At 37.8% G+C, this 27,816-nt stretch overlaps 1 protein-coding gene across 12 annotated transcripts; it reads left to right on the plus strand.

Annotated features, from left to right (window-relative positions):
• Positions 1–5,407: 5,407 nt before the first annotated feature.
• LOC18426999 (ABC transporter E family member 2) lies at positions 5,408–27,710 on the plus strand. 12 transcript variants are annotated; one of them, XM_088850387.1, is made up of 16 exons: positions 5,408–5,720; positions 6,364–6,509; positions 10,016–10,101; positions 10,189–10,286; positions 10,384–10,501; positions 10,610–10,699; positions 17,693–17,997; positions 18,114–18,309; positions 18,390–18,575; positions 19,000–19,272; positions 23,599–23,849; positions 24,134–24,263; positions 25,835–25,914; positions 26,371–26,465; positions 27,117–27,297; positions 27,411–27,710. In XM_088850387.1, the coding sequence occupies exons 2-12, from the start codon at positions 6,404–6,406 to the stop codon at positions 24,150–24,152; spliced, it is 1,728 nt and encodes a 575-aa protein (XP_088706513.1). In that variant the 5' UTR covers positions 5,408–5,720; positions 6,364–6,403; the 3' UTR covers positions 24,153–24,263; positions 25,835–25,914; positions 26,371–26,465; positions 27,117–27,297; positions 27,411–27,710. The 12 variants fall into 12 exon arrangements, with proteins under 12 accessions (XP_088706513.1, XP_020518438.1, XP_088706515.1 ...); XM_020662779.2 differs by having other exon boundaries at positions 23,599–23,844; XM_088850389.1 differs by having other exon boundaries at positions 18,390–18,471; positions 23,599–23,844.
• Positions 27,711–27,816: the final 106 nt, after the last annotated feature.

The raw sequence follows: 27,816 nt of genomic DNA on the forward strand, positions 1-27,816 counted from the left end.
AATGTTGTTTTGCTGGTTTAGATGTAAAATTACAGGTTTCTTATTAGAGGTGCGGTTTATATAGAGTCGAGGCTCTAAACCATCAAATTAGAGCCCACCCTTAAATAGCGTTGACAAATATGGTTTTAATATTGGAAAGTTTTGTGATAGCCTTAAATTATATTTTCATCTTTAGTTGTAAAATTTAAAGCTTAAAAAATAATGTAGATTGAGCAGATCTATGAAAACTTAAAAATATTTAAAATTGACGGTTCAAAAATGCGTTACAAGATGCACTACTTGTGAAACTTAAAATCCATTTATTTCTCATGGTCATGCATCTTGATATGGAGATGATCAATTTGATGATATTTGGGCATCAAAACAACCTCTTCTAGTGTAAGTTTTGAGGTAAGATCTAATTTGATTGTTTAGAACCTAAGCTCTATATAAACTTTTCCCTTCATATTAGTCATGTTTCTTTAATGAAACCACTCAATTTCTCGATGCAAAAGGGAAAAAATAAACGATGTGGTAATCCAACTTGACAATGATGCTTTAAATCATGCATGGCTATCAGATTTGAGACCGAACTACTTGAGTCTCTTCGAGCTATGCAAGGTAATTAGATATGAGAATGTGCTCTATGGAATAGTATAAATAAATAAATAAAAATAAAAAATAAAAAACCAAATGCAATAGTGAACATCCATCGAACTGCTCTGATATCAATGTTGGACATAATAGGCATATCTACATTGCGGAAATAGTTACAAAAAATATAAATGTAAAAAAAGAACTACACGAGGATCAAATAAAAGCTACATACTTTTTTGAATCTCATGTTCATATTTAGCTCTATTTGTTCCCTTTTGCACATCGAGAATTCGCTGCTGGTTGCTTAGGTCACCTTTTTTTTTTTTTTATTACAAGAACCATGATGATGATTCAACATCGCAAATGCCAAGCCATTTCATAGAAGGCTTGAGAGTTCTTACATGCCAAGAGGGGATCTGTAGGGGCTTAGATGGGAGGGGAAAAAATCTGAAGGGGTATGTTTCCTAGACTTTTCTAAAAGAGATGAAACATTTCTTGAGATGGGAAGGACTTGATAGATCTTTGTACAACTCTCTAATAACAAAAACAACGTACCTTATATTTCTTTCTCTCTCTCTCTCTCTCTCTCCAAAATCTGTTATATAATGGGGTTTCCCAGTCTTATGTTTTCTCCCACAAGTGTTTATCCAAATAATCACCTGGAACACAATCTCTATCCAAAAAGAGGAAAGAAAGAATAATGTGATATTGTTGGGAAATATTATTGTTATTTATTTTTTCTTCTTTTCACCTTTTTATTTTATTTTCTTTTTCTTTTTCTTTGGACAAAGATCACTTACAAGTAGTCTTATTAAAACTAACAAATCCAAGATCTTAAAAACCTTGATGCCATTAAACAAAGAAAATATCTACAATTCTTATACTTGAGAATATAAAGACTATATAATTAAGTATGAGAAGAAACAAAAAGGGAGTGCCGGAGATTACCTCAACCGAGCTTATTACACCCCATACTGAGTAACCACCATCCAATGACGTGTGATCAATGATCAACCTTCAATCTCAATCGGGAAAGCAAGTTTAGGCCAAGCCTCACAAATAGAACATGAACCCCTTTGATCACAAACTCATACCCTAGGTGAATTCCCTTAGCAACATAGCTTGAGAGAGATGTATTTTCTTTTTGCTATACCCTAAAACCCTTAGCCATAAATTTGTAGTTGAGAGATGAGAAATAGAAGAACTCCATAGCCTAAACCCTTGGGTTCTTTCATAATGTGGGAGAGAAAGAGAGAGATTAAAGATGATAGACTGGGGCGTATCCCCTTTGGGATTTCATGTGAGAGAGAAATTTTTTTAGGAGAGAGATAAAAAGATAAGGTGTATAGATTTTGGGTACAGACAATCATTTTTTATAAGTTTTTGTTTACGCTCAGATATGCACAGATCTCTGTGATGAGATCTGCTCAAATCTTAATAAAAACTGAGTTACTTTTTTATGGGTATCTTAAAGTTTAATAAAAAAATATGAGTAGAATGTTAAATAGTTAATCTCTTATTGGTATTTGGCCAAAAATTGCTTCTTTTCTATATCATGTCTATATCGGATCTCGGAACCCAATTTTTTACAAAAAGGAAAAAAATAACTTGTTGGAACTTGGAGTTCTACCCAAAAGCTTAGCCTCAAAGGGGAAATACCCAGTCAAAACTTGAAATTCAAATCTAGGCATTTTGGATAAAAAAAAATTAAAATAAGACACAATCATAAATTCTAGAAATATATAGAAAATTATTTAAAACAAAGCAAAAAATATAATTTTTTCTTTCCATAGTCTATGAAAAATTAAAATAATATCTCTTATAATTAGTGGTATTTAAAAAATATCCTAATAGTTTACGATTTATATCATGGCCCTTTTTTATTGTGTTTTTATTTTTATGAATAACTTTAGTTCAAAATTATTAGCACCATTTCATAGGGAAAAAGAATTAAGCATATATCGATATCTTTTACCCTTGGTATGGAGAAGCATTTTCTGAGGTTTGTAAATTTCAGATGACAACTAGACGTTATGAGCAAAGACTTAACTTGTGGGAAACAATTTGTTACGGGCTTTTTTTGAGTTATGTATTTAGTTTCCTATTTATTTGATGGGAAATGTTTCTATGCTTACTACAGTGGTTTGACGGGATGGAAAAGGGAATTGGTCCTCATGGAAATAGGCATCCTCATGGAAATAGACATCCCTGTTGACAAATAATTTTTGTTCATCAATACCAATTTTTTTTTTATCTTTTCTGTTCATATAGATAACCAGTAAACACACATTTGCGTACACGAGGGGCAAATTTGTCAAGTAATTTGGTGTGAGCATAACAAAATCAGCCGAACACATGGTAGGTGGGTTTGACATTGAACAAGGTTTCATGAGGTGAACAAATATTTGGTTAAATGTTTTAGATTTGGAAAAATAGCTAGTTAAGATGCTATACTAATTGGAAGTGAATATAGTAGGAAATGGGAAAAGGACCAGGTGCTTTTCAATCTCTGAAAAAAAATTGCTGGTCTTTTTTTGGTTATTCATATTGTTGGCCCGATGCTTTTGATATGCGACTTTGGGTTTTGATCTTCGTGTTTGTTGTTTAAGTTTTGTGCAGAGTGCTTGTGGTGTTGTGTTTTGTGCAAGGTCCTTCCATATAGGAGTCGCAATGAGCTGGGTGGCCCGGCTTTGTCCGGCCTATAAAATTAGGGATTGGGCACAAAATGTAACTTAAGGACTGGCCAGGGCCGAGCAACCAGCGCACAGGTGTAGGGCCCAACCCGGCCCACTTTTTCTTTTTCTTTTTTTCCTTTATGTTTTTGTTTTATTTTGGCCTGTCTTGACCCTGTTAGGGTCAGGGCCTCTTGATCCAATTATGGCCAAGGCTGGCCTAGCTTGGACTGCCCTTATGGGACTACATCCGGGCTAGGGCCAAGGCTGGCCCGGCCTGGCCTACTCTATTGCCAACCCGGCACAATTCTACAAGTGGTATTAAAGCAAGGTTTGCGATTTTGGGTGCTCAAAGTAGTAGTAGAGCAACGAAGGAAACACAAACACCATGGAAAATGGGAGCTTTTTGGCTAGGATCGAGAAGCCTGACCAACACAAGCATATTTATTAGCAATCCTTGCATGAAGTCTTATTTGCAAAAAGTAAGATCCCTAGGGGAGGGAATGGCAACGACACTGCCGCAACAAAGTGGAATATGTGAATGGAGAAGCCTTGCGAAAGTGGAAGATTCGAGCGAGTCACCAAAGTGGAATATGTGAATGCAGAAGCCTTGCGAAAGTGGAAGATTCGAGCTAGTAAGACATTATATGTGTTGAAAGTGAAAGGAGCTCATGGACCAAATTAGAGATGCCAAAAAACACAAGGAAACATGAGATGTCCTCTGCTATTTGTTCTTTCCAGCAAACAGTGTTAGGTAGTATCTATTAGAGAATGAGCTTGGTTTGTCCACACAAGGTTTGCTTTCAGTTTCTTAGCATTTTGTGAAAGTAAAGAACATGAGCACTGAGATCTCCAAATATGACAAGGAGTTGAGTATATGTGGAGGTTGATTATCTCTTGGCTTAAATTAATTATATATAAATTTATATAATTGTATTTTTATTATTTAAATACTTTAATAATATTTAATTCTAACTTTAATAATTCTATATAATGTTCATAATTACAATTATGAAACTGTATTTATTATGGTCATAATAATAAGTGAATTACTACATCAATATTAAGAAATTTGTAATAAAAATAAATATGTATTGAAATATTTATAATTGAAAACATATAATTATGATATTCATGAAAATATCATAATTATTCTGTTATTAATTTATATGGTCTTTAGCTTTTCAGTCAGAAAAAACGATATGACCTTGTTAAACTTTAAGAGAGAAAGTCTTGGTAGGCTCAAAAGAGCGATACTTAATTTTGAGTGAGAGAATTTAAATCTAGTTAATTTTGAGAATTTTACTCAGTGAGAGAAGGATATGTTCTTGTTAGCTATTGAGAGACTAGAGAATGAGGAAAGAAGAAATTGTAGAATGAGCGACAATTGAGAGAACGAGGAAAGAAAAAATAGTTTTTTAATACACATCCACTTCTTGAGTTAACTTTTAGGTTTGGTTCGAATTTTGTATAGGTTCAAATAACACACCTTTTCATTTTTTATTGACCATTTAAATTTTAAAAATTCTCACCTTTTCACTATCTCTTACAAATATCTTATGGTAATAGTAGTTGCCTTTGGAGATTTGTAGTAGCTATCTTTATTTTTTATTTTATTATTATTATTATTTTTATTTTAAAATATTACAAAATGATAAAAATAAACAGTGATTTTGTCTACTTTCATTACCATCAAAACTTCATCGTACGATCACAATTGTTCGATAGTATTTTAATTTTTATTTTTTTTTACTAATCGAAATGGTTTGAAATTTAAAGCGTGTGTACATCTTCGTGAAGTGTACCTAATAAAAATATGAAAAAAGTAATTCATAAAATATAAATTGACCAAAATACCCCATAAATTTTTGAGGATATTTTGGTCTATTTATGTTTTACGAATTATTTTTTTCATATTTTTATTAGGTACGTATCACTATGCTCTAAATTTCAAATAATTTTGATTTATAAAAAAATAAAAAAAATTTGAAAGATTACCGTACAACTGTAACCATACAATGAAGTTTGGATAGTGATGAGGGTAGACAAAATCAAGCAATGAAGTTTGGAGTTTGGATATTGATGAGGGTAGATAAAATCAAGCAATGAAGTTTGGATAGTGATGAAGGTAGACAAAATCGAAGTTTGGATAGTGATGAGGGTAGACGAAATCACTCAACAATTTCGTCGCCACGAGAATTTTCCTAATCTTAATTATTGTTATCTTGATGTGCTTTGGCGGTTTGAAAAAACTTGTCATAGCCGTTGTTCCTCAAGAGATCCAACAGACATAGGAATTCCTTCGTTTTTTTTTTCTTACCTACGGGGCCCAAGGTCCTTTCTAAATTTTTGACGCGTCAAACTCTTAGCCTTTCTTCATTCGCTTAATATAATTTCCCGCTAGGCCGCACTTTATAACGTCTTCCTCTCATTTCAAATACGTTGTTCGTTTTTCTTCACAAGGATTCAAAGGTCTGTTTTTTTCTCCATGTCGGTAAATTACGGTTTTGCGTTAGAGAGCTCTTATGCAAAACGCCCAGAATTAGGGTTTTGCATGAATCCGGGATATTGTAATTGCCAATTCTCTAAGATTTTACGGTTTTGTGTGAATACGTTGGGTGCTAATGATGTATTACAGTTTGCTTTCTTCTTGATTAGGGTTTCTTGTTTGTTCTGTTTCTTTGCTAGGATTTGTCTCTCTGCTAATTCAATTAATGTTTTGTTGTTTGTATGAAACTGATTTTTTTCAGGGCATGGGTTTTCTTTTGATCGGTTTCCTGATTTATGTAATTTAGTATTATTATTATTATATTGTGGTTGTTTTACTTGTTTGGATTTCGGATTCCATGTAGACACGGCTTTGGTTTTTGTGTGTTAATTGGTTTTCTGATGCTATGCAATTTAGGGTGGTGTATTTGCTTAATCTGAAATTATTGCCTTTGCGCTGTGCTGGTTTGTTTGTTTAATTTTATTTTTATTGTTTTTACAGAAATTTGATAGGGTCTATGTTGTTTAATTTTTGTTTTACAGTCATTCCTTGGGTTTTATTTTGAATTTTAATTGGGTTTTACAGACATTTGATCAAGTCATTATGATGTTTATTTTTTTTTTACAGGCATTTTTCTGAGGTTATATTTCAATTTTGTGAAGAAGGTATGGCAGATCAGAGATTGAATCGAATTGCTATCGTCAATGCAGATCGATGCAAGCCGAAAGAGTGTCGGCAAGAGTGTAAAAAGAGCTGCCCTGTTGTTAGAACTGGTATAACCAACAACCCTTCTTTGTTTTGTTAACCTTGTTTAGTGCTAATTTTATGTCTCCTTTTTTCTTGTTGACAACTATGGATGATCTTTTTTGGTTAACTATTTTCTTATAATAAATTCCTCGCTTGTTACTGTATAGATGTCAGTTCCTAATCAAAGCATGGCTGTTAACCATGAATAGTCGTATTATTATTATTATGCTTCTTTGTCTTATTATTGTTATTGTAACGCCCATTAGCAGTCAAAACGACTGAGAAAAGAAAAGAATATAAGGAAGAAAAACTGCAGCATATATTTACTTTTAATGCTAGTTAGTAAATGGACTTATGAAAGTGTATTGGTGGATATTAATATTTGATCATTGGATACTTTTTTTTTTGCTTTTGTAGTTAACTTTAATGACCGGTAAAGTTCAAAATTATGCAATGATATGTTTTGTACCCAAATTTGGAATTCTATAGGATCGCTGTGACTTGCAAAAAAGGAAACAGTGGTTTTGGAAACTCCATCACTTGCCAATTGGTTTGTGATCTGAATAGACTCTCTCTATGTATGATGAAAAGAAACATCGAGTTTTATACATAATGCCATGATTTCATAACAATGTTTGTGAACCTTCGTGGATGTGTAGATTCCTTTGGCCAATGAAGTTACATTCTTTGAACCCCCATCAATCTTGATCCTACTCCAGTTGGCTAAGAGACCTTGAAGACCAGTAAGGAGGGCTTAAGCTCCTGCTTTGTTGGATTCATATATCCTGAGGGGTCCTGAAAAGTTATGAGTACTATTCATTGGTGGTCTCTGAGAACAGCACCGACACCAGCACCAGCTAGGCCAGGGTTGCCTCTAGATTAGCCATCAAAATTTAATTTCTGAGCTTCTTGACTAGGTGGAACCCATTTTACAATGTGTTTGCCCATCTCTTTTTATTCCATGCAATCGATTGCCCCCGGCTCTCGAAATCAAATACTGTATCCTTTCTTAACTTGACCAAGGGAATCACTGTCGATCTTTTCTTATCAAATAGCCAGGCTGCTCTATGGTACACCATCATGAAAGTACAATTCTCTCCATCAATAGTGCCTATAGCAAGCTTAAGATACTTAATCTGCAACAGATTAGTCCTGTTTTTGGTGAGTGGGGTGGCGTTCATTGGCTGGTCAAACCTTCAACTGAGCTTGGGGTGGCCCATTAAAGCTAAATATTGCAATAGATTGTTTCATATGTTTATGTTGAACTTGCAATGTATGAATATGTGTTTAACAGAGTCTGTGTGGAGCTTACACATGATCAATGTTACCCTGATACTCCTTTGGGGCCTTGTGTCTTGTGTTGACACAGACAAGTGTTGGCATGCCCCAACATGCCACCGACACATTGGCTGTATGTGTCGGTTCATTTAAGTGGACTCAAGTACGATCTACACTTCATATAGAAGCATGCAATACCCATTATTTGTTATATAAAAAATATGAATAATGGACACAACTTGAACAAAGTGCCATTCGAGAAGCCTTGAACGCGGCGCTTGAACAAAGTGCCACTCGAAGGGCATTGATCGTGGGGCCTCTGATATTTTTAAAGATGCACTGCCACCTTGGCACATGGCATTGTTGTTTAAAATAAGATTAATTAGATATAATATCTTAAATAATGCACTGTATGGGTGTGTCAAAAAGTACTGAGTTTTTAGCTTCCCGTGCTAGATACTTCCGACACATACTAGATACTATACGCATGTCGGTATCCATATAACACTGCACATGATACACCTATTTGGTATGGGAATGCCCCTATTCATAAGGTGATATATCGTCCACACCTTGCTTAGCACCACAATCAAGCCAAAGGCTAGTATCTTTCATGTGGATATTCCAAACTCTTGGTATGTATGCGTATATCAAGGAAATTGATTAAAATTTTTGTAAAACAATCCGACAGGGAGCATGCCTTTGCTGTCTGCACCCCATATGATATGGTCTTCCTTGTATGGCAATGTAGAAGCTTTGCAAGTCTGCCATTTGCTCTATACGTGGCTCAATCTCCTCCATTATTTTTCATGGGCCATCTTGAGGCATTGAAATCTCCTAAAACCATTCAGGAGCTTCTGTTCCTGTACATGATTTTAACACTTTCTTCATATTTTCCTGTCCAGCAAGTACTAAGAAGTAGCATCCAGACATCTCTTGCCAAGCGGCCTGCCTTGGCTGATGTGTGTGTGATGTCATCTCTTCTCCTTCAGGCTCATCTGTGTTGCATTATTTGCAACTCTCTCCAGCAAAACTTCTGCTTTCTCCCATTTCATCTTCCAGACTAGCGACTTGCCACCCTAAGCTATGCTTTCCTCTGAAGATTCCTGGCTCTGGCAAGCCTTTCTATCTCGTGGTGATCATCTTTGATTCGGTTCTTTGATGTTTCACAGCTCTGATTTTCTACCTCTTGCCAGGATGACTTGCGTATAAATTCTTTTGGTGTCCTTCACTTTGCTTGTCTTTCGAACCCTGTCATTCCTGTACCCAACAAAGGTTTTCCATTCTAGTTTTATTTTATTTCTGCACAGATTTCCCATCTCACTAGAAGATATCATAAGACCATGTGTGGAAGGGAATGCATCTGGTTGAAATCCAATTCCTTATGCATTTTATTAAGAGGCGTATAACTCCAGCAGTCCAGCTTTACAAAGTTAATAGAGACCCCTTGATTTTAACTTGGATCCCAGGATGAAAAGGGCATCTCCATCTCCATGTTCTATTTGCTTGAAAATAGCAGCTATATTGGCCCTCCAGATTAGTAAAACCTCGACCCCAGCCTGATCCGTGTGTTTTGGCGAAGCCTCCTAACCAGAGTGGATATGAGGAAATTTGACTTTCTCCTTGACAATATCGTTGTTTACCTTTAGCGTGATTATTCCATCTGCATCCTCTCTTTGAGATCTCTCTTCATTGGGGAACCTGATGGAAAAAAACATTCTGAATCTGGTCAAAGGGAGGCTTTGCTATCATGATGTGTGGTGTTTATTTTTTGCCCTCCTCATTGTCCTAATGACTCCTCGCTTTATGCAGCATCAATGATCTTCCTGCCTGTCTGAGCTTGTTTCGGTACCCCTTGGCATATCTCCTGTTAGCATCATTTTGTGTGCCTTTCTGACCCTCTTCTGCAATTCCTTCCCTCGTTGACAGTGTTTTGATTCTTCAAAGTCTATTCAGCAGCAGTTTCCGTTGTATGTTCATAAGTGGGTTTTTGAATCTTGAATAAATTTGCACACAATTATCTAGTTTGAGAGAGTAATGAGTGGGCTATTCGTTTTCTCCTCCATGAGTTTTATTAGTTACCATACGGTTGGTGATTTCTATCGATAGGGTATATATTTTCATTACTAATTGATCAAATTAACTCAATTTTCTGTGCTTTAATTAGTATATATTTGGACTTTAGTGGTATTTATCAATCCCTATTTGACAAAAAGAAAGGAGTGACTTTTGTCCTAATGTTGGCTGCTTGTAGGTAAACTTTGTATCGAGGTTTCCCCTGCCTCAAAGATTGCTTATATTTCAGAAGAGTTATGCATTGGATGTGGTATTTGCGTTAAGGTCTGTATACTTGTGCATCATTTCTCTACAAACTGATTGGATATTGTGAACCAACTTGAACTTACTATTTTGTTTTCTTCCACATAGAAATGCCCATTTGATGCCATCCAGATAATCAATTTGCCCAAAGATTTGGACAAAGATACAACTCATCGATACGGCCCAAACACATTCAAGTTGCATAGGTAAATGCATAAGGGTGCATCTCCCAGTTTTTCTTAAAATTATTTGTTTGGTCATGGTAGCATATGCCATACGGATTTCTGAACTATAATTTCTCAGGTTGCCGGTTCCAAGGCCAGGGCAAGTCCTTGGGCTGGTTGGGACAAATGGTATTGGGAAATCAACTGCTCTTAAAGTGCTGGCTGGGAGATTGAAACCTAATTTGGGACGCTTTAGGGTAAAAACATACTCGTTCTTGAACCTTTTCTCAATTCTGTATATATTTCTGAAATGTTAAATTAATCGACTACAACTATAAAAGATTCAATTAACTGTTTATGTGCAGAATCCTCCTGATTGGGAGGAGATATTGACATATTTCAGGGGGTCAGAGCTTCAAGATTATTTTATTCGTCTTTTAGAAGACAATCTAAAGGTGCCTTCGCAGTCTCTGTCTAATTGTTGTGGATCCTGCTGTGTCTTAGTTGTTTACTTGTAAATGGTATTCATGATCATATTTAAGCTCTGTGTACTGTATCATGTTGATAACTACATATAACTGTATGATGCTGTTGCTATGAACAATGTTCAAAAATTCAGCCGCTCGACCGCCTTGGCGGCCGCTTAGGGGAAAAAAATTTCAAAATGCCTAGGCGCAGTCTAAGCGGGTGCACTAGGTGTTTTTGCTTCTGGGCACTCACCTAGGCGCTATTGTCTGGGCGCCCTGTGATAACTTACGGGCGATGGAAAAAAACCTCGGGTGAGGGTAAAATACGTAATTTTCCCATAAAAAGGGGGGAAAAGGGTTTTAGAGGGTATTCTAAACCCCCAATAGAAAATCTGTGGCCTTTAGGGTGAGAAAACCCCCTAAAAAACCACTATTTTTTGATTTATCGAAAGATCGATAAATTTTTTATTTTTTTGATTTCTTCCCAAAACGAAGGCAATAGTTCTTGGGTGGATTTGAAGCTTCTAATAGTTGATTTTGAGGGCGACCCAATAGATGAGGTTTGCACCGGCATCGATTTGATTTTGATATTTTTAAAGTATTATCATATTTGAAAGAGAGTTTTGATTTTATTTTGCTACAACATATTATGTTATGAATCATGTGTTTTTTCGTTTACTTTTTTTTTCTTTTGCGGTATATTTACATGTTTGTAGTTAAGAGATTGATTTGTTTGGTGATTTATTGATTTTTTTATCACTTGGACGATGAAATTGAGCATGTATCGTATTCTTTTATGAATAATTGATTCCTTTTTTGTACAATGTGTCTTATTATGATATTCTATTTATTTTGTTTTAGTTTATTTGATAAAAAATTGATTATGTGATATCTTAATGGGTTTAAGTCTTACAAATAATTGTATTGTTGTACTATTATGTGTTTGTCTATTTTATGATCATGAGGAGTTTGAGGCTCTAAAATTGCCTTAAAAACTCCCTAAGGCGATAAACCATGACCTAAGAACTCCCCTATTTTTTATGTTTGGGGTGGGGGGGAGGTTTTGATTTTGGTGAGGGCGCCTTGTCCCTAGGCACCCGCCTAGGCGGCCAGGCACCCAAACTGCTTAGGCGCCCGAATCCGTTTTTTTGAACATTGGCTATGAAAAATCTGACTTATAATTTCTTATTCTTGGATATACATGCATACACATACATGTATATATTATATAACTCATGAGTGCATATAGCTTATGCTCTTGTGGGAGCATACTGTACGACAACTCCCTCGGGTAAATAGCTACTTGGGAGATTATTTTTTATTCGAATTGTTGGGATCCATCTAGGTATCACTAGATGATTATTTTCGAAAAGAAAAATTTGTATTTCGAGTTCTTGAACATCTGGATCTTTTCTTACAAATATTGGGCAGTTCTTGGCAATCTTGGGACATCATTTTTTAGGCATGTGAGAGTGTGAGTTAATTTTTGTTTCCCCTTTGAGATTGGTCGCTGATTCTAGAGGTTACATCCCAAAATTTGGGATCTAAAATATATTCCTAGTGTGAGTTTTGCTTGAGGAGTAAGTGAATAGTATACTCCCTTGGGAGTATGAAATCTTTTGGGATAACTCATACATACATAATGATCTGCAAGTTATTGAGCTAAACTAGTGTACGTGGGGATTATGTCACAAGTTCAGATCCAGATCTCTGTTCATTTGCCGCGTATGCCATTTTAAAAGGTTTAAAAGATTCTTTAACTTATTAAAACACAATCACCTTTTGTTGTAGCGGTAGATGTGTTTCAACTTTTAACTGAAGCAAAATCATGAGTAAAATATATTATGCAAAAAAAAACAATATGCAACGAAAAAGAAAATAGACACCTTAAAATGTGTAGATGCCAAGTAAAATGAAAAAGACATCTTTGCACATCCTTGCAAAGTCACATACAAGATTTGTAATAAAATGAGGTAGATTCATAGGTCATTAATGGGTCTTTCATGGGCCAATGCGTTAAAGGGGGAGAGAGAGTCTTCTAATGTCTTTTCTATTTTCTTGGGATTATACAACCAATTGAATGGGCCAAACCACTGGCTTTGTATATATTTTCGATTGCTCTAACCGTTTGAATACTGTTCTTCTTTTTGATGGAGAAGGTTCCCCACCCACTGGCTCTCATTTTCTTTTGTATATTAATCCAACGGCGTTTTCTTCAGTTACTATATGTATATTTATAAAGGAGAATGGATAAGAGCATGACTTTTGAATTGCATGTTACATATTTTCACTCCCATTGACAACAAGCCAAAAAGTGTCATGTCTCTCTCCCATTACACTATAGTGAAGAATTCGGAATGAGAGATGTAAATAATTGAAACTTAAGAGCATATAAAAAAACTAACTACGATAAACTAAACAAGTACTAAAAAAAGGAGTTCTTTCCATAATAGGAAAACCCATCAAAATGACTAGATACACGCTGCGAACATAATATGTATTATGGTAAAAAAAAGAATAAAAAAAGAATTGAAATCTTAGAAATTAGAATATTCGTTAAATAATTTAAATTTAATGATGATTTTCTAAAAGAAGGTCATGTCTATGTCCACTTAAAAGCTATTTAATTCACTATCTGAATTTATGTTTTTTTCAAATTAAACTAGAATGCATACAAGTAATGAAAAAAGTAAAATCTGAAATTATCTAGAAGATTTCTATAGTATAAGTCAAGAAAAGGAATTCCCTATCAAAATAGGTATTCCAATAGAAATTGATTAAATATCTTTCCTCTAAAAAATAGGTATCTATCATCATCATCCGAGCCTTATCCCAACAAATTGGGGTCGGCTACACGAATCTTGTTCCGTCATTCTGCTCTATCAAGGGCCATACCCTTAATCAGATCATAAGTCACCATATCTCTTTTCATTACTTCTATCTATATGTCCTTTTGGGTCTTTCCCTTTCGTTTTTAGAGCCTTTCACTTTAACCAAATCACCTCCCAACTAATATTGTTCTAGGTTGATGTTGCACTTGGCTAAACCACCTAAGTTTACTTTCCCTCAACTTATTGCCTATTAGAGGTTCCCCTATGTTCCCTCAAATGTATTCTCTTTGGATTCTATCATTTCTTGTCTTTTGCCACTCATTTCAACATTCCATTTTTGCTACACTCATTCTATGGATATGTTGTTTCTTGACGGCATATAACATTGAATTAGGATTCGTGATAGAGATGTGGCAAAAAAAGTTTTACGCTAGCTGCCAACCTAACACAACCCTCCTTTCTCATTTGGGCTTGGGACTAGCCATGGTGGAGTTAAAATATATGTTTATGCTAAAAAAAATAAAAGAAGTGATTGGAATGAAATAAATAAATCTAAATATGATAAATTAAACAAAACTAATATATTAGAAATTATACAAAAATATTTAGGTTTTAAATGACTTAAAAATTAAGTCTTTTTTTTGGGTAAGTCAGTGGGGGAGTAGGTCCCCCCTATCCGTTTTTCATTAATAAAAAAGCAGAGAAAAACAATTAAGATACAACCCTATGGTAGGGTACTTGCTTCAGATCATGTAATAAAAGAGAGGAAAGAAAATCTGGTGGTCTATGGCGCCACACAGTAGCACCGGGGCCAGCAACTGCCCTCTTAAAATCAAGTCTTATGGCTTATGTAATGAAATACACAATCTCTTCGTCTTTCTCAGGTGCTTTGAATTCGCAACTGGCTTCAAAGTCAATTATGACGAAGCCACAATGATGGGTATTAATGTCGATTCTGCCACCCTCAAATCCTTTGCTGAAAGCTGGGGTTGTGGAGCTGAAGAATTACCCTCGATATATCTAGGCCTTCCACTTTGCCTAGGCAAACCTAATAAAAGGATGTGGTCCCACATTGTCGACAAAGCGGATTGCAGATTATCCCGCTAGAAAGGACGGTTTCTGTCTGCTGGGCAGGCTCACTCTAATCAAAGCAACTCCTGCTAACATACCAGTCTATCAAATGTCTATTTTCCATATGCCAGTTGCCGTTAGCACTAGGATCGAACAATTGATGACGAGGTTCATTTGGCCAGTAGAGGACTCTAACAACAAATTCCATTTGATAGCCTGGGACAAACTCTGCCAATCTAAGAAAAGGGGAGGTCTAGGGATCAAAAAACCGAGAACTCAAAACTTAGCCCTCCTTGGCAAATGGTGTTGGCGTCTAGTGACCTTAAGGGACCACCTATGGATCGACATTCTCAAAACCAAATATTGCCTCCATGACTCTTCTTGGCTTCTTGATTTCAGAACTAACCACAAGTCCTCAGGTATCTGGAGGTCAATCTGCTCTGCTTTTCAGCTCTTTAAAACCCGAATCAGATTTCATCCGAGATCGGGGAACCGAATCCTCTTTTGGCATGATCTGTGGCTAGGCCACACCTCACTCAGGGACAAACACCCTGATCTCTTCCGTCTTGCTCGAGATCAAGGGGCTACAGTAGCCAAGAAATGCTACTGGCTGGGACCTCTCGCTCATGGAATCCAGTTTTCAGGAGAGCTCTCAATGACCTCAAAATCTCGAGTTTCGCCTCTCTCTCGGCAGAATTACAAGCTTGTTTCTTAGCTTCTGTAGGTCCTGACTGTATCATCTAGACTCCTTCGCCGGCTGGTTCTTTTACGGTGTCCTCTTTCTTTCGTAGCTCGTCGCTACCCCCTACTTTTCCTCTAGCTCCCACAGCTGTTGCGGTCCAGGCCTGAGACTCCTTAGCTCCCCCCAAAATAAAGATTTTTATGTGGTTGGCTCTTTCCTAATCGTTGTGTCTTGTGTCTAGCTGAGGAGGAATCCAATAACCACCTCTTCTTATGCTGCCCTATGCCTTCAATCTTTGGGAAGCAATCCTCAAACTGTTCAAGGTACAGTGCGTATTGCTTGCAGAGGTGACTTCGATTCTCTCCTCTATCTAGCCTTTTCCCTGGCCCAAAGAAGGGATTCTTCTCTGGAAATCAGTGGTGGCTGCATCTCTGTGGGCATTATGGATTGAGCGCAACCACAAAATATTCAGGGGGGAGTATTCTCCTTGGTCCAAAATCTTCACCAAGCTCAAATCCACCATTATCTTCTGGGCTACCAACCACCTGGCTTCTAAGGAATTTCAGCATTGGCCTTCCATCAAGAATGGAATAATGTCCTTCGACATCACTGCTCTTGCCCTTTCAGGACTTCAAATTGGAAGCCACCTCCTCAGGGGATGCTTAAGCTCAATTTCGACGGATGCTCCCTCGGCAATCCAGGGCCGTCAGGAATTGGAGCCATCCTCAGAGACCGCCTTGGCTCTACTGTGGCTTCGGTTTCCAAACACATTGGCCACACAGATTCCATGGAGGTTGAGGTGCTAGCCCGCCCTTCTAGACGGCCTAGCTCATCCAACATTTCAACTTGCATTCCCCAGTGTTTTAAAATGCGGGATGCGGCCAAAAGCGTTTGGGGGGGGGGGGGGGATGCGGCTAGATGCGGTTCGGATGGGGGTGCATTGCGGCGATGCGGTCAATAAATATATAAAAATTCCAAAAATATAAAAAAATAGGTTGATGCATAGAAAAAAACTGGAGGTGATTTATGTGTATTTAGATCATTAATTAACTCCAAAAGTATTAGCAGTCGAAGATTATGTATCCACTATCCCCTGATAGAAACTAGAAACTTGAAACTAGCTTTATAAAACATTCAACAATCAACAACCATAAGCACAAATCTGCAACGAAAAACTTGAAAGTTACAAATTTTATAAACTCTTTAATCTCGACAAGAGTCCACGAAGTTCTTCGACTCGATTTGTATACTTTTTATAAACTTTATAAATTTATAAAAATGTTGTAACTTTACGATATCAGAGCATGTTGAAGATCAATAAATTTTATAAACGCGTTAATTTGTAACTTTACTGTATTAGTCCATGAAACTCTTTAAAGTTATAAATTTTGTTTAAAAAGTACTGGGAAAAGTTCTTTGATTTATAACTTTTAATCTTCATGGACTTTTAGCTTGTAGCATCTTGTATTACAAATTGAAGAACTTCCACAAATAAAATTTCCGCACAATTTTTTTTAGACTCAATCGATCCAATAAAAGCCACGGATGTGGCTGAAAAATGTTGTTTGGATGGTTTAATACCCCCCCAAACCCTTTCCCCCCATTTTCAAAGGTCAAAATGACCTTATTGGCCTTGCCCGAGGGGTACAGTTTTGAAAAAAATGGCGGACAGATTATGCAGCCTGATGCAGTTGATGTGGGATACGGCTCTGATGCGGGAACATCTCTCCAAACCGCATATGCGGGAAAGTGCGATGCGCTAGGTGGCACATAGCGCCTGATGCGGCCGCATTTTAAAACACTGGCATTCCCTCATCGTAGAGGGAAATTCCATGAACACCATAACCTAAAAACTAGGAGTTCTAACCTTTTTTTGGTTTTTTGCCTTTTGCTTTTCTGTTTTTTTATGGTGGTTCGGCCTCTTTTCTTTGTTTGCTGTCCCTCTTTACAATAACTTCTTAAAAGAGGCCTATATCCCACTCTTCTCTCCTTTCTCTAGTCCTTGAGAACCTTTTTTTTGTGGTATGCCAAGGGTTTTGTACTCCTCTTTCTTTTAAATTAAAGGTTAACATTATAAAAAATAATAATAATATATGTATCATTTAATTTCTAAGTTGAGGCTTTGTGCACCTCATGTGCCATTAGCTAGTCCTTTACATGTCTTTGTTTGTTTGTACCCATGGTAGCAACCTGACTCTCATAAACTTTAATGAATTAATAATTAAATGGAAACAGGAAAATAGAAACTATTTAGTTGTCTCTTGTCATCTATATTTTATAAGATGCTCAGTCGAGAATTATTTAGCAGTTGGGTAAAAATTTTATTCAATTATGACTTTAATCCTTGAAGAGTTTCATTTGCTTATGCTCTCTTTACCTATTGTGATGATTTGATAGCCTGCCATCAAGCCTCAGTATGTTGATCACATACCAAAGGCAGCACGGGGGACTGTCCGTGAGGTTCTTGCTCAGAAAGATGAGAGGGGAATGATGACTGAAATTTGTTGTGACCTAGAGTTGAATGAGGTTATGGATCATGACATTGGTGACTTATCTGGTGGAGAATTGCAGCGGTTTGCTATTGCTGTTGTTGCAGTTCAGAATGCTGACATATATATGTTTGACGAGCCATCCAGTTATCTTGACGTAAAGCAAAGGATAAAAGCTGCGCAAGTGATTCGATCTTTGCTCAGGCCCAACAGGTCTACCTAATGTCTATAAGTCATTTTCATAGTCTTTCTTGACAACTCTTTTGACTGTGTTTGTACATTATAATGTGAATTAGAACTGAAAAAGTTTCTATGTTTTCCCTTTTCAGCTATGTAATCGTAGTGGAACATGACCTTAGTGTTCTGGATTACTTATCGGACTTCATTTGCTGCCTTTATGGAAAGCCTGGAGTTTATGGAGTTGTAACACTTCCATTTTCTGTTAGAGAAGGAATTAATATCTTTTTAGCTGGGTTTGTTCCGACTGAGAACCTTCGGTTCAGGGATAACCACCTGACATTCAAGGTTATTATTTTATATGAAGTGTGCAATTTTCTAGTATTATCTTTCACTTCAAATGATACTGAAGTGTTTGCAATGTTCAGATTGCGAGCAATCATCAAGAAAATGCAGAGGAGATGAAGTCCTATGCCCGACATAGATACCCAACAATGAGTAAAACTCAGGGTAAATTCAAGCTTACAGTAATTGAGGGTGAATTTACTGATTCTCAGATTATTGTAATGTTAGGGGAGAATGGGACTGGGAAGACAACGTTTATCCGCATGCTGGTAAGCTGTTTTACCTTCATGGAGGCTGTACTCCAATCTGTTGGGTTCTGGAAAAACCATATCCATTAGGTGATTAACCTCCACTGAAGTTATGGACGCTGATGGAAAGAGGATGGAGCATCATTGGGGACATTTTGCTGAGTCCCATTCTATCTGCATCACTGGCCATCATTCCAATGAAGAGTCATGACCAACTGATAATAAAAAGAATGATGAGCCCAATGGACTATACTTTTCCATAAATTACTGCATCCTTTCCTTCTTGGCTTTATGTTGTCTATCAACTAAATTGCTATCTTATATGTTTATAAGTTCACGGGATTGGCACTGATGGTCAGTTGCACTTTATTTTTTGATGTTCATATTCTAGTTCAGGCTTTTGTCTCATCATCATGGTTTTGTAATGCTTTTGGCCTTTATGCAGGCTGGTCACTTGAGAGCCGATGAAGTGGATGGAGGTTTGGGTGTGGAAGTACCTGAATTCAATGTCTCTTACAAGCCCCAGAAGATTAGTCCCAAATACCCTTCAAAAGTCAGACATCTACTGCATCAAAAGATTCAGGATTCCTATATGCATCCTCAGTTCATGACTGATGTCATGAAACCCCTTCAAATTGAGCAATTAATGAATCAAGAAGTTGTAAATCTATCTGGTGGAGAGTTGCAGAGGGTGGCATTGTGCCTATGCCTTGGCAAGGTGTGCCTTTATTATTGCATTGATCTGTTAGCTATTTTTATTATCTAGCTATCATTATATGATATGTATGTACAAATATGTATTTTATATTTTATTTCCTTATTTTCTAGAATTCAATATTAATTTGGTCTTGGGCAGTCTATAAGACTGATTCACTTTTACCTACTGACAAGTAACAAACAATTTGAGACTCATGTATTTTTCATTTTGACAATTCTTGCTTCTCATATGACACATAATACACTGATGGTTTAAAAAAAACAGTTGACATGGCTCCGTTCTCTTTGTTCTGCTCATGGATTTTTTGTTGTAGATTCTTCCTGTAGAAAGAAGTGCCACATCTGTTTTTGTATTTCCGAAATTATCTATTGGGAGTTTTTTTTTCTTTGGAAATGTTGACATTGTATTTCGTTTGAGTCAATGATTACAAAAAATTGTGGCAACCCACGATCCGGGTGCTCTCATCAAAATGAACCTGGTTGGGCCTCGATCGGTGTCGTGGCCGGGGACCCCCCCCGAGATAGCCCTCTTGGAAAACTGCAGGTCGTGAGGGGGTACGCCACATCGCCTCGTGTGTGCAAGTACCTGCGGGTGCGCTTGTGCGAGTGGGTGTGTTTAGGTGTACTAGCGAGTGAGAGGGATTTTGCGCGGCGAGGGGGCTTGTGGGCCTAACTCGTCGACATGTCTTGGAAGTTACTCCCTTTCTAATCCGCCACTGCTTCTCGATTTTCGCACGTTTTATGGGTCTGGAGTCGTGTTGTCCGGGGATCGTCCCCAGTGGTTGAGGTTATGGATAAGGAAAAGGATAAGGACAAGAGTGAGGGTTTGGGAGAGGTTTGAGAGGGATGGTTAGGGTTCTAGGTTAGTGAGAAGGGTAAAGGGTGGGATGGAAGGAAGAGAGTTTAGAAAAGAGGAGAGGAAACCACCCAAAAATTGGGCAGCCTTGGCGTGACCTCCCTTAGGAGGTATTACCGGAGGCGAAAAAGTACTAGACGTGAAGTCTAAGCACCCCGGAGGATTCAAGAAAGTGATGTCAGCGGGTCAAGCCCATCAATGTGCCACTTAAAGGATTGACAACCAGTCAAGAAAATGCCACTATGATCGACTTCCCTTGGGACGTCTCACTTTGGACCTAGCTGAAAGGGTCTAGCCTCGAGGGCCTCAGCACCACTGAGGAGTCAAGAGAACGAGGGTGCGGGTTAGGCTAGGCCAAATCCCATCGAAAGACCTCACTCCCGAAGAGCCTCGGCGATGAGTGATCAGGAAGAAGGTAAAGAAAAAAGAAAGATGAGATGAGAGGGTATGAAGTGGGAGAGAAGAAGGGGGAAGGAGAGAGAAGTGAGGTAGAAAAGGAGAGAGGGGAAGAGAGGTGAGAAAAGAAATGAGGGAGAGAAAGTGGGGGCAGCTAGGCCGCCTTCCTTGTGAGGGAGAAAAGAGAGAGAGATAGAGAGAAAGAGAGAGTGGGGGCAGCTAGACCACCTCCCTTGTGAGGGAGAAGAGAGAGATAGAGATAGAGATAAAGAGAGAGAAAAAGAGAGTGGGGGCGGCTAGGCCGCCTCCCTTGTGAGACGGGAAGAGAGAGAGAAATAGAGGGATATAAAGAGAAAAAGAGAAAAAGGGGGTGGCTAGGCTGCCTCCCTTGAGAGGGAGAGAGAAAGAAAGGGGGCGGCTAGGCTGTCCCCTTTGAGGGACAGAGAGAGAGAGAGATAGAGAAGAAAAGAGGGAGAGATAAAGAAGGGGGGTGGCTAGACTGTCCCCTTTGGGAAGAGAGAGATAGAGAAGAAGAGAGAAGAAGAAAGAAAGGGGCGGCTAGGCCATGGGGGGAGAGAGAGAGAGAGAGATAGAGAGAGAGAACAAAAGAGAAGAAGAGAGAGAAAAAAAAGAGAAAGAAAAAGAAAGAGGAGAGAGATAGACCGGTTACCTAGGTGGGTGCGACGAGGGCTCAAACCGTCTGCTAGGCTCAATCCTTGGGTCCCTTGAGTACTCTTGAGGGAGGCTAGGTCTTGGGGCTTGGGCTTGGGGTAGAGTCTAACTTAGGTGGGCTATGGTGAGGGTTGGCTAAGGTGGGTTAGGGTGAGGGCTAGCTTAGGTGGGCTAGGGTGAGGGTCAACTTGGGTGAGCTAGGGTGAGGGTTGGCTAAATGGGGTTAGGGTGAGGGCTAGCTTAGGTGGGCTAGGGTGTATGATGGATGGATTGAGTATGCATAGGGTGAAGTGTGGTGTAGAGAGTAGGGTAGGTGTGGTGGGGTATAGGGAGTATGGGTGTGGAGTATGGTGTGGTGTAGGGTTGGGTGGACTAGGATTGGTAGACTAGAGTGAGGTATTGCTCTCAATGAAAAAATATTTTGTCCTCTCTCTTTGAAGTGAATAATGAAGGCTCAACAAAAACTCAAGCTATAAAACACTAGCTTTCAAATTATCTCCTACTTGGGTTACAAATGGTGAAAAAGAGCTTATATAAGACCCACACATGGGTGGATGATCAAAACAATGCCAAATTGCTAAAAATTATAATTTTTTTCTAATTAAAGGTGAATTTCGTTTTTGATGTAAAATGACTGTTTTGCCCCTTTCAACTTTCATGAAAATGACAAAACCATCCCTAAGAAGGGGCTTTTTTCCTTGTAGTTCGGGGCTCTTTTGGGCACTTTCCGGCGAGCTTTCGGACAATCCAACACCGGAAAAATGATGGTTGCGTCATGATGATCGTTTTGATATGCATTATTGAGCTTGAATCGAAGTTTTTGGGTTATTCCCAAAATCCGGCCAAACCCATAAACTTGAATTTTTCTTCACTCGATCTAGCTCGTCTTGCCTTGTTTTCAGTCATTTTCTTGATCACAAATCAAAGGGAGATCGTTGTGATCGTTTTGCAATGAAAACCCCTTGATTTAGTGGTCATTTAATCACTTTTGCAATTTTGGAGGTCACTGGAAAATGGGATTCCGACGACCGGAAATGTGCCTTCTTTCGAGCGAAAAACGGGTGTCTTCGGATCTTACCTTAAATTGAACTTCTTCAAACTACGGTCACAACGGACCCATATTTGAAGCCATCTGATGTCGGAGCACCGAGATACGACCTCTCGAATGGGAGGATGTTTCACTTTAAAAATTCTGAAACACATGAGTTTTTTGGAGCCACTTCTTTTTAAGATTTTTCTCAATTTGTGCATTGTATTGGGCCGTATTTTATATCAAAACATGCGGCTCGACAAGATCTATAACATATCAAAATTTGGGCTTGATTGGCCTTAGGATGAGAGAGTTATGACATTTTTAGTGCAATCCCGAAATCACATAGCACAGTTTCCAATGGAAACTGGTTCATGTAGGCAGCACATGAATAGTGTGAAACACTTCCGTTTTGGGTAAGTTGGCCCTAGAACGATCCAAAAGCGTCCAAATGAGCTGAAATTTGGTATCTGGGGGTTTTTGGGCCTTCCGAATTCAATGGCAGTGGTCTGATGCTCATCTGAGACCTTGAGGACATAGCTCTAGTTGTGACGTAACTTTTGGCATGATTGAGAGCGGTTCAACGAAATGTAAATTTCATCCTGATCGGCTTTATCTTGATTGGATTGGGACAGAACTTGGCGGGCACTCTTAGAACATCCAATGCTTCATTTTTCATGCTTTTGGGTCCGAGGGGACACCTTTTCAAAATTGCTCAAAAATTGGGTTTATTAGTGTGGGCTTTTGTGGTCCACATGTGTGACTAGTGTACCTATGGGCCTGGGTCGTAACCGCCTCCTCTATTATTTGACCCGGGGTGTTAGTGCATCAAAAATACGCTAAAAAGAACCCTTACAAAAATGGGTGCTAATGCAAGCACACTGTGCATGGTACGAAGGAACTCAAAAAACTTCCAGACCGGCTCAAAAAGTTATCAAATTGGTTTCGGTGTGGTTTCCTGCTTTCGCTCAATGTTTGTCATGGGGGTCTGCAATCCTAGGATTTTTTTTTTTTTTTTTGTTGAGTACTTTGAAAATATTAATAAATTAAATATTTATTTCTTGGCTTACTAACCACAAAATTAAAGTTCATGATGAATGTGGTCCTTGAAATAGTAACTGAAATTTGAATCCTTTATGATGGATATTGACAGAATATTACTAAAGGAATACTTATTTATAAAAAGCTAAGAGGTCTTCAGGATAAAAAATTTACATGGGCCAAAAGTGTCAAACATGCCAACTGTCTTTTGTGATTCATGCCATGTGGATAGGGAAAATGCCTGAACCATTTTCTATTGTTTGCTTAGATAAGATGAAAAAATGATTTTATGTCAATTGTGGCCATGATGCGATCTTGTGGTTTCTTTGCAGCCTGCTGACATCTATCTGATTGATGAGCCAAGTGCTTATCTGGATTCAGAGCAGCGTATTGTGGCCTCAAAGGTTATCAAGAGTTTTATTCTTCATTCCAAGAAAACTGCTTTTGTTGTGGAGCACGATTTCATAATGGCGACTTACCTGGCCGACAAAGTAATTGTATATGCGGGGAAACCATCTGTAGAATGCACTGCTAATGCTCCTGAAGAATTGTTGACAGGAATGAACCGATTCCTATCAGTAAGGTCCTCTCCCACATGCACACACACGCACAAAGATAAATACACACACATATATGTATAGATATGTTCATGTATATGCATATGTTATCTATGGATCTGTGTCTATATTGATACGCACACACGTGTTTATATTTATATATCTATATATCTATGTCTCTATGTCTCTGTGCATCTAATATCTATATATTGTGTGTAAATGTGTGCATGCATGGATAGGTATCTGTCCTTCTGCCTTGTGTATGCTATGACATTCAATTTTCATTTATTTTATTTTTCTTTGTGTGCAGCATCTGGATGTTACATTGAGGCGAGATACAACCAGCTATAGGCCTCGAATCAACAAATTGGACTCCACAAAGGACAGGGAACAGAAAGCAGCTGGGACCTATTACTATAATTAACAAAGTTTATGCACAGGTTTGCTCTTTAAACATTAATTTTTCTTTTTGCAGTCCTTTTCTCTAATTTATGGTCGGTGAAAAGTCATCGAAAAATAAAGAAAGATAAAGGACAAGTGCTATGAAACTTTTGTGGCATAACTGAGTCTGAAGAATTAAAGAATGATAGCAATAAATGAAATATTTTAGACTACGGAAAATTTAACAAGTCTTGAATTGTTTGAGTAATTCTGTGGGAGCTGAAGGGTTTATTTGTGTTTGTGTTTAGAAACACACTCTATAATAACACAATATTTAAGTGCTTAATCATTTCGGAACTTAGATGAATTGCAGTCATACCGATCTCATATGAAAGGAAAATTATGTTGGCTTATTATGCAGACAGACTTCTAGCGACCTGACAACAATGAAGTTCAATTTAAAGTATTGGGTTCTACATGTTCATCTTTTCCTCTTATTTGTGAAGAGTCTTTATAGGATATATTTGCACATTGCAATGTTATGCATTTACATGTGTTTTTTTAATTTAAAATGTACACGAGTCTATGTTTGTGTGTTTATGTTTTGGTTTGTGGGTTTTAGCCCACTTCTATGTGGTGCTTCCATTTCACCTTCTACATTGCAAGTTTGGAACCCCACATCTATGATACAAAAGCACAGATACATGTGTCAACGTGCAACACATATTATAGTGTCAGAAACATCAATCCCAAAGTTGGCATCTTAGATAATACGCATCCATCATTTTGATTAAGGGGTGAGCTGTGAATTTAGGTCATATTACATACTTTTATTGTGACATTTCAACAAGAAAGGTTAGGGAGAAGTATCTTAAACGTCAGGAATGCATGTCCTATTCTTGGTGTGTTGATGTGCTGAAAACCATGGACTCGCATGTCCATATTACATAGCCCGACCCGTAACTACACCTTTTTCTCTCTTGGGGTGGTAAAGCGGGTTGGGTGGGTGAACTTGCCGACTTGGGTCAACCAACCGGGTCAAGGTTTGGGGCTACCTATTGGAACCAGCGGGTCCACTTGTCCTGTGATCGGATTGGATTGAGGTCTTTTGTTTGACCTGGACCCTGTTGGGTAGGGTCCGAGTCAGGTTGATGCCAGGCCTGCTTACAGGCCTATTTCTCTCTCTTCAAAGTCTACGTGCACGCACACCCAAATTCACAGTTCCCTCTATTTTTGTTTTGCATTTAAATTCATTGCACAAATGTATCTCTGTTCTCTCATGCAGTTTAATTGTGCATTCCTTTGACCATGGTAAACCTTGAATGAATCTTCCCCAAGATCCAATTGAAAAAATATATTCGCAGACAGAAATCAGTACTGATAAATAGTTTCTTTTATCACTTTATTCTTTCCATAGTTCAACTGTGATTTTATGGCATTGATTCCTTCTGTAGCAGCTAAAATTTGAAGTCTGGCCGTGATCTCCCATGAAACATGTATAAACGCAACCATAGAACATCTTTCTCCAATAAAATTGTACAAAAACACTCCACGGAACTAGCCCAAAAGGCCCTTTTTAATGCGGTGTGTGTGTTTATATTTTGCCGATGTAACTTATATCTCATTGCAGGCTGTTCCGGTGTTACTGCTGGCTGTCAAGGTTGTCATGTTCATCCGAACTACTTCAAGCATTTTCTACTCCATAGAGAGGTTTACATTAATTCCTGCTTTTGTTTTCTTATGAAACCTGTGTATGCTTTGTAGTAGAAGACCTCAGGTTAAGATTGCCCAGAGATAGCATGCATATTGAATCTGAGTTTCCCATTTTGTTATTTGAGGAATTAGAAAATATTTTCAAGATGAATTCCATGCGAGGGAGCACCTTGGAGTGTTTGTGTGCATGCATGTGTGTGTGTGAGTGTGTGTGTGTGTGTGTGTGTGTGTGTGTGTGTGTGTGAGAGAGAGAGAGAGAGAGAGAGAGAGAGAGAGAGATATGCACAGTTGATGTCTGCATGCATGTGCACACTGTTTTTGCTTTTTGTAGAGCTATTTCGCAATTACGTTGGTCATCATTTCCCCCCTTCTCCCTTTTTATTGATTTGGAACTGACATCCAGCATCGATCATTAATGTGTGTTGTTTTATATTTAATTGCTTCCATTTATAGGTGTCACCTTTGGCTGGATGTTCTGATAATACCCTACATGGAATGCCATGATTGCAGATGCATGCATATTAACCGTACTGCTTGATAGAGAAATGGTACAAAACATTGCCTTTTCTGTTCTTCCTTTGAGAAAATTTCATGAAAATGGTCAAAATGTCTGAAAAAATTGCTGAAATGGTCGGATCAGCCAAGTTATCTACAAACTGGCTACTTGAAATCAATCATTTTACTCAAGTACTTCCCTGATTATTTTGGGGAAAGTTATCAAAATACTCATAAAAGATTAACAATTTAGCATTTTACTCATCTCTTTTGGTCTAATTTCAGAATATCCCAAAAAAAAAAAACATGGTCTTGAGTTGGAATAGGTGCAAATGGGTAAAATGTTAAGTGATTCATCTCTTATGGGTATCTTGGTAATTTTTTATTATTTTGTTACGAAATACCTAAGATTTCTTGTTAGGGTTTGGAACCTTGGACGAGTAGGGGAATTTTGATATTTTGGCCCCACTTCCTGGCTCAACCCAAATGACATAAATAACCTTGTTTTTTTTCGGGGTTCTCAACTTGGACAAGTTTTTTTTATTAAAATTACTTGTTGCAGGTTTGGAATCTTGAATAAGCAGGAGTACCATTGTAATTTGGTGCCACTCAAGTGGCCCAAGCGAACTAACAAAACTTCCTCTGCTTCTTCCAAGCTCTGAAATTGGAATATGTATTTTTTTTATTAAAATATCTTGTTTCAGGATAGGAATCTGGAACAAGGATGGGCATTTTGATGAGGATGTTCAGGATTATGAACCCGAGCAAGGGTGTTTTGGATCTTTTTTAACAAACTGTGTAAGAAGGTTCTTGGGCGAAACAGGCTTATTGAATTAGCCACTGTTGATGAGCTGGTTGATTTGACCACCTCGTTGATTTTTTGAGGTGGCCTGACCATTTTACTGATACCTCCCCATTTTCTTTTAATGCTATGGAACTGAGAAGGATTGATCATTTGTATCTTTTTCTTGTTTGTGTTTTGGCTGCTATTTATTCAGGTCATTGCTGTGCCATCGTTCGTAACTGGTCTCTAGCAGTGTGGTTGGTTTAGAGCCATATTAATTTTGAAAATTGCTAGTGATGTTTAACTTTGCTTTCGGAACTCACCATCTTTGGTTTGAGGAAGTAAAAGATTTTCAATTTTGGCTGGACTTGTAGTCTAAGGTCTTCAGGCATTGAAGTGCTGTCGATTATTTGCCAAAAAAAAAGGAACTGCTGCTGATTATCAACCTTGAGCTTTGATGAATAATGGTTGTCGAATTCTCTTTCTTGGTGATATCAGGATATTTCTGCTTAAATAATTTGGAGCATAAGCTCTTTTCTCTTTTTACTCTTATTAATAGTTAACATATACTAAATAAAATAAAATAATTTGGAGCATAATATTGTCTCTTGGGATTTATA

The sequence above is a fragment of the Amborella trichopoda genome, chromosome 10 (assembly GCF_054954075.1).
Source record: "Amborella trichopoda isolate Santa Cruz 75 chromosome 10, AtrichopodaSantaCruz75HAP2 v2.0, whole genome shotgun sequence".
NCBI lineage: Eukaryota > Viridiplantae > Streptophyta > Magnoliopsida > Amborellales > Amborellaceae > Amborella > Amborella trichopoda.